An 8080-nucleotide genomic window follows, 5' to 3' on the forward strand; every position below is an offset into this window, starting at 1 on the left:
GCTTATAGCTACTTGTCTTCGAGTGGCAAGGGTGAGAGTAGTCTTTTAATGCCACGCTTATAAACCCCGTTTTGGATTCGTAATGAAGCCACACGTACAATGCCATCTTCGCCTGGATGGACCTTGACAACTCGCCTGAGCTGCCAATGAAGAGGATGACTATTATCTTCTATAATGCTCACGAGTGTACCTTCCTCGAATAGCGTAGCATCTCTGGTGTATAGTTCCTGCAAATATTCCTTTTGCCACCAGCTCCAGTAATGGCCTTTAATTTTTTGTATATGCTGCCAGAGTGACAGCTTGTTGTCCGGTGTATCGACGAAATTGCGTTCGGGCAGGTTTGTCAACGAATCACCTCTCAGGACATGGCCGGGCGTAATGGCGAGGAGATCGTTGAGATCAGAGGATAGAGGTATCAGAGGGTGAGAAATATGAATGGCTTCAATCTCAACTATCGATGTATAAAATTGTTCGTAAGCGAATAATACATCTCCAACTGTTCTATAGAGATGATTCTTGAATGACTTTGCAGCAACTTCCCACAAACCACCAAAGTGTGGAGTGTGTGGAGGGGCGAAATGCCATTCGATAAATTCCATTGTCGGGTTCCAAAAAATGCCTGTTTTTCCAGTTTCTGATGGAACCTAACCTAACCTAGCAAGTTTTGTTTAAACGTTTGTCTGTAGGTCAGGAAATGAAAGATTTGTTTTATGTTTAAGTTCAACCTTTCGGCGAGACGATGGGTTATAAAATGAGTTTGCGCACCACTATCAATCAGCACGCGACATACATGATTCCGGTTGTTTTTATCGAGACTTACGACTCGTGCAGTCCCAAGTAAAATCTCAGAGTCGCGATAAGCGGTGAGGGTGAGTTTCGAAATATCTAAGGATGTCGAAGATGACGAAATGTCTTTGTAAGTATTTTGATCGATATTTTCCTCTTTCGCAGATGAAAAATGAAGCAGTGTATGGTGCTTCCTTTCACGCTTACGACAATTCCCTAATCTACAATCGCCGACTAGGTGATTTGATCGAAGGCAATTAAGACAGTTTTAAATTCTTTACCATGTTGAAGCGATCGTTAATCGCAGATCGTAGGAATTTTGGACAGGCGTAAATCGAATGTTCTCCCTTACAAACGATACACCGATGCTGTGCCTGTGTCGAAACATACGATTGGCCGCGGTTTTGAGTTTTTTCTCGTAAACGCTTATCCGAGGTATTCAATTTGAGCGAATTTATCATATCCGATTCTACCTCATCCACCCCGTGCTTGTTTATTGTTAAGGGGTTATCTTTTAGGAAATAATAATCAGTGAGACGGTGTAAAATTAGATCTTTATTAAACGGGCGAACGGTTAGAACTGGCCCGTCCGTTCGGAGCCACGCAGGTCAGCAACGTCTCCAGAAAACCGGCGACAAAAGACAAAAGACAAAACGCAGGGGAAGGGATCGCCCCCTCACATCACTAGGACGTAGAGTTTATTTTTACTCCAACATTTATTAATATGCTCGATTAATTGGTTGAGTTTAGGAATTTGATCCTCGCCTAACGATCTCTCCCAGGAGCGACGCGTTTCTTTATCCAGCTTACTAACAAGGATATAAAATAGTATCGTGTCCCAATGTTCCGTGGGTTGTTTTAAAGCATGCAATGCATTTACATGCACTCGGGCTTCTTTTACTAGATGCCTTCGTTTCGAATGGGCATTGCGTGTAACGCCCGGAAGTTCTAACAATAGTTTTAAATGAGCGTTAATCACTAAAGATATTTTCCCAGTGCCTGATGATTTTAAGTATAATTTGGCGCCCAGTAATCTGTCCTCTTCCCACAGCTTGTTGAGGTTAGGGTTAGCAAGAGATAAACTCGAAATTCTGAGGTTGCGAATTGCGAGCTGTCGCCATCGTGGCATTTCTATGGTTTCTGCTGTGCTGGAGAAGGTCATGTTAACAATAAATGAATTCGTGCGCGATTGAGATTGTGTTTCAACCGCTCTCCTTACAAACGCGGTTGTCTGCATGATTGCGGTTACTGAGAGCTTTAAACATCGATGTCGGAAATCTAAATTCCTTGAAAAAGGTCCTGTAAGGTAACGGGAATGTGACCCTGAGTCCAATAATGACCGACACGGTAGGTTGTCACGAGTGTTTCGAGATTGAACGACCGCAGGGGACAATGTGACTTCTACACCCGGGGTTGCCTTCATTGCCAAAACATTGACCTGAAGTGCAACCTGCGGCTTGTCTTTATGTTCCTCCGCGAAACGTTCCGTGGAATCGGCATCGACTGCCCTTCTATTTGCTCGAGTGTAGTATTCCCCCCCGGCAAGGGACACGTGTGATAATCGAATGTGCGCTAATCGTCTGTTTTGAAAATGTATTACTGGGTGAAGCCGTAAATCTTGTAGCAGATGCAAGTCTAACGGATTCGCGAAGAGTATATAAACGTTCATTGACCAAGTCTGTAGCTAACCAATGTTGATCCTCAAATTGTTCACGTTCCGGAGAATAATCGTTTTCGTCATCAAGTTCCTCTATTTCTAATGCTGTCTGAATTTCCGAAAAGGAATTTAATAATTTCACATTTAGATATACAGTCTGTCTTAAACAAAGGGATGAACGGAATACCGGAACGACATTTCAAGGATTAACAATAATGTTTACCATCTTTTTGGGATATAAAAGCAGATATAAAAAAGATAAAGAAATATATCGAATCAGATAAAAAATGCTTCTATCACTGCCTTACAACATATAAATGCTGTGGAATTGTAAGTTGATAAAAAAATAGATAGTCTATTACTCATAGTACTGACTTGCAAAATTTAGTAAGCAAATCATGCGATATTTAAATATAAAATTTATCTAAATAACAGCAAGTCTAAAAAATTGTTTTACATCTTTGATAAAAGACAATTTTGCATGTGTGCGCATGTGCATATGTGTATGTGACATTACCGACCTGTAGCTGACATCAAAACGAATTCAATATATATAGTAATATTTATGAATTACTTGTTATACTATAATATTGTATCAGTACGTATCCAAATAATATGCAATACACAATGCGTAATATATAACATATATATAAATTTTGTTTTTTCAGTACATATGTATCTATACTTTTTTAATTATATATAATAACAATGAATGTTAAATACTAAAAATACTAAGCAAATATCTTCCGTAGAGACTTTTTAGTAAACACGAAAATTTGTCGGTAAGATAATACCGAACTGAAGATACCGTGAACATTCATTCAACTATATACAGATAAGTCGAGAGATAGGTAAGTCGTACATTCAAAACATGTAAGTTGGAAATTAATCCTTTCGGTACGGAGTTGGCCGCGGTTATACGTTCGTGGTACGAGGAAGTTTTTCGTAGGAGCGGCTGCACTGTACGACAGCGTAAGCCGCGAAAACGCGACAGCCTAAACCAATCCTCGGCCGAAAGCCGATTTTGACAGAATCTTATCTCGCGGATCAGACGGAAAAGCAAACAAAACAGGCTTGACGCTTAACGTTTTAAAATCACATATCATATCCGATTCTACCTCATCCACCCCGTGCTTGTTTATTGTTAAGGGGTTATCTTTTAGGAAATAATAATCAGTGAGACGGTGTAAAATTAGATCTTTATTAAACGGGCGAACGGTTAGAACTGGCCCGTCCGTTCGGAGCCACGCAGGTCAGCAACGTCTCCAGAAAACCGGCGACAAAAGACAAAAGACAAAACGCAGGGGAAGGGATCGCCCCCTCACATCACTAGGACGTAGAGTTTATTTTTACTCCAACATTTATTAATATGCTCGATTAATTGGTTGAGTTTAGGAATTTGATCCTCGCCTAACGATCTCTCCCAGGAGCGACGCGTTTCTTTATCCAGCTTACTAACAAGGATATAAAATAGTATCGTGTCCCAATGTTCCGTGGGTTGTTTTAAAGCATGCAATGCATTTACATGCACTCGGGCTTCTTTTACTAGATGCCTTCGTTTCGAATGGGCATTGCGTGTAACGCCCGGAAGTTCTAACAATAGTTTTAAATGAGCGTTAATCACTAAAGATATTTTCCCAGTGCCTGATGATTTTAAGTATAATTTGGCGCCCAGTAATCTGTCCTCTTCCCACAGCTTGTTGAGGTTAGGGTTAGCAAGAGATAAACTCGAAATTCTGAGGTTGCGAATTGCGAGCTGTCGCCATCGTGGCATTTCTATGGTTTCTGCTGTGCTGGAGAAGGTCATGTTAACAATAAATGAATTCGTGCGCGATTGAGATTGTGTTTCAACCGCTCTCCTTACAAACGCGGTTGTCTGCATGATTGCGGTTACTGAGAGCTTTAAACATCGATGTCGGAAATCTAAATTCCTTGAAAAAGGTCCTGTAAGGTAACGGGAATGTGACCCTGAGTCCAATAATGACCGACACGGTAGGTTGTCACGAGTGTTTCGAGATTGAACGACCGCAGGGGACAATGTGACTTCTACACCCGGGGTTGCCTTCATTGCCAAAACATTGACCTGAAGTGCAACCTGCGGCTTGTCTTTATGTTCCTCCGCGAAACGTTCCGTGGAATCGGCATCGACTGCCCTTCTATTTGCTCGAGTGTAGTATTCCCCCCCGGCAAGGGACACGTGTGATAATCGAATGTGCGCTAATCGTCTGTTTTGAAAATGTATTACTGGGTGAAGCCGTAAATCTTGTAGCAGATGCAAGTCTAACGGATTCGCGAAGAGTATATAAACGTTCATTGACCAAGTCTGTAGCTAACCAATGTTGATCCTCAAATTGTTCACGTTCCGGAGAATAATCGTTTTCGTCATCAAGTTCCTCTATTTCTAATGCTGTCTGAATTTCCGAAAAGGAATTTAATAATTTCACATTTAGATATACAGTCTGTCTTAAACAAAGGGATGAACGGAATACCGGAACGACATTTCAAGGATTAACAATAATGTTTACCATCTTTTTGGGATATAAAAGCAGATATAAAAAAGATAAAGAAATATATCGAATCAGATAAAAAATGCTTCTATCACTGCCTTACAACATATAAATGCTGTGGAATTGTAAGTTGATAAAAAAATAGATAGTCTATTACTCATAGTACTGACTTGCAAAATTTAGTAAGCAAATCATGCGATATTTAAATATAAAATTTATCTAAATAACAGCAAGTCTAAAAAATTGTTTTACATCTTTGATAAAAGACAATTTTGTATGTGTGCGCATGTGCATATGTGTATGTGACATTACCGACCTGTAGCTGACATCAAAACGAATTCAATATATATAGTAATATTTATGAATTACTTGTTATACTATAATATTGTATCAGTACGTATCCAAATAATATGCAATACACAATGCGTAATATATAACATATATATAAATTTTGTTTTTTCAGTACATATGTATCTATACTTTTTTAATTATATATAATAACAATGAATGTTAAATACTAAAAATACTAAGCAAATATCTTCCGTAGAGACTTTTTAGTAAACACGAAAATTTGTCGGTAAGATAATACCGAACTGAAGATACCGTGAACATTCATTCAACTATATACAGATAAGTCGAGAGATAGGTAAGTCGTACATTCAAAACATGTAAGTTGGAAATTAATCCTTTCGGTACGGAGTTGGCCGCGGTTATACGTTCGTGGTACGAGGAAGTTTTTCGTAGGAGCGGCTGCACTGTACGACAGCGTAAGCCGCGAAAACGCGACAGCCTAAACCAATCCTCGGCCGAAAGCCGATTTTGACAGAATCTTATCTCGCGGATCAGACGGAAAAGCAAACAAAACAGGCTTGACGCTTAACGTTTTAAAATCACATTTATTTCTTCACAGCATATTAATTAAAGTAAATGCCATTGATATAAATAATTTGTTCCAATATCACAAAATTAAAATAAATAATAAAACTAATAGTATAACATAATAAATAACAAAACTAATAGTATAATATAATAAATGACAAAACTGATAGTGTAACTTGGTGTGATAGTTCACATTTAGATATACAGTCTGTCCTGAACAAAAGGATGAACGGAATACCGGAAACGTCATTTCACGGATTAACATATATAATGGAACAATTACAGCAGCCGGAATTTTAAACAGAGGACAGTAAAGTAACGCGTACTATAGAGAGTAATCATATCCACATAACCTGCCATAACTGCCGATTTTAAGCGGTGCGGCGATAGTACCCAGAGAACGTTTCGTGGACGCCGCCGATAGGCGACGGTAGGACCCACAGAGCCTTCCGTGGATGCTGTCAACAGGCGACGGTAGTACACAGAGAACGTTTCATGGCTGCCGCTAATCGGCGGCGGTAGTACACACGGAGCGTTCTGTGGATTGCGCCATATGGCGGCAGTAGTACCGAAAGGGTTAAATAATATGCACTTATACATATCTCGGCGCTTGGAAATTTTTCGAGAATAACATAATAATATGTAAGAATTAATACGACTTAATTTTATCTCATTTTATCTCACGACATTTCTAGGTTTCTTCAATAAATTTAAAAGCACCGTTTACTGTATGATAAAAATTAACATTCTTTATTTATTAATACAAAAATAAATTTTATTTGAAATTATTAAAAATATAAAAATATAGTATAATAGCATGCTAAACCAAAGAAAATGACTAATAATTTAATAAAAGTATATAAATATAAAATTGAAATTTAATCAAAATAACAAAATATTAATAGCAATGAACGCAATTTATATTTAAAATATTCGAAACATTCCAGATATAGATAAAATATTCTAGACTATTCTGCACAAGCCATTTCCAAATGTATTATACATATTCCATTTAAAGTAATTACTAAATTATTACAAATACCAGAAAAATGTGTAATAAATTATTTTTTCAACATTTTGTGTTTAAAATGTTATATTGGATCGTTCCAAAAATATATCTCGATTTCTTTATACATACATATGTGATATTTAAAAATGTAAAAATGAATAAAAATCAAAGAATGTTTGACAATTCTAAAATTAATGACAGCGAAACATTGTAAATTAACTGCTATTTAATAAATTCGCAAATAGTTTAGCAAATCATCAAATATCATAATCTAGTAAAATTCGCGGAAGTTCCCTCCTTCTTGATAAAAAAAAAAAAGAAAAAAATATTCTACCATATTTAATCCGACTAATCCATGGTTACCATTAATGGCAATAATACCATTAGCTATATCAGGTCTACGATTTTGGTAACGTGCAATCTGAGGTTGTAAATGAAGTAGAATTTTTTTGAGGAAACCAGTTTTATCAGGTATCCATTCAACAAATCGCTCGTGATCAACGGCCAATCATCCCATGCTGAAGCACCTAACCTACTTAATCCTCGCTCTCTCTCACCGTGACGTCATTCACTGCCATCGTGAGTAACTTCATCAAGACCCCTGGGACTTACTTTAGATGCGCATTCATAACTTACTTCAAAAACTTGTACACTACAAACAGGTTGTAGGCATCATTTTTTAATACAATAATTCAACAGAGAATAAGATTCCTTTTTAAAGCTCATGCCACAGTGGCAAAATCTTTGCCCACGATGTTGCCCGCATTGGCTGTCTAGCCAGCCAAGTTGTAACAATTATTTTTAGATGTAAATGGTTACTTCGTTTTATATATTTCCTTAGACACGACACTACAACTATTAAATCCATTAAAAAGATGGATTCATCGAAACAGATGGAAAACATGCTAATATTATTAGCAAAATTAATGATAACCATCATTAAGATAGGGATGCGATTATCATCTATGATATTTATATACAAATTATAACTCGGTAAATCTAGAATTAAAAATGCTTTATACTTGTTTATATTAAGCGTTTTATTCGTACCAACAGTACAAAAGAAAAAGAAAAAAAATAGAAATATAAAAATAAAAAAGAGAATTATAAAAGTATATACTTTTTATATAAATTTATAATAAAATTTGTTGCATTAATTTATTTATCTATACCGATCAATTTTTAATGGTAATTATATTTATGTATTATTAGTTAAAATTATATTTGTATTACATTGATATG

At 36.9% G+C, this 8080-nt stretch overlaps 2 protein-coding genes across 2 annotated transcripts in view; both read right to left on the reverse strand.

The window, feature by feature from the left end:
• The window catches only part of LOC108548206 (sphingomyelin phosphodiesterase), a 93028-nt gene that overhangs the window by 75731 nt on the left and 9217 nt on the right, over positions 1-8080 (reverse strand). The window lies entirely within an intron of this gene.
• Positions 9-599, reverse strand: LOC108548195 (uncharacterized). Its single transcript, XM_017901018.1, has one exon. The coding sequence runs from the start codon at positions 597-599 to the stop codon at positions 9-11; it is 591 nt and encodes a 196-aa protein (XP_017756507.1).

The sequence above is a fragment of the Eufriesea mexicana genome, unplaced genomic scaffold, assembly GCF_001483705.2.
Source record: "Eufriesea mexicana isolate 0111107269 unplaced genomic scaffold, ASM148370v2 scaffold1447, whole genome shotgun sequence".
Classification (NCBI taxonomy): domain Eukaryota; kingdom Metazoa; phylum Arthropoda; class Insecta; order Hymenoptera; family Apidae; genus Eufriesea; species Eufriesea mexicana.

What these genes read in the sequence shown, in the direction of transcription:
- LOC108548195 (XM_017901018.1), bottom strand. Translation starts at nt 599, where the DNA reads ATGGAATTTATCGAATGGCATTTCGCCCCTCCACACACTCCACACTTT.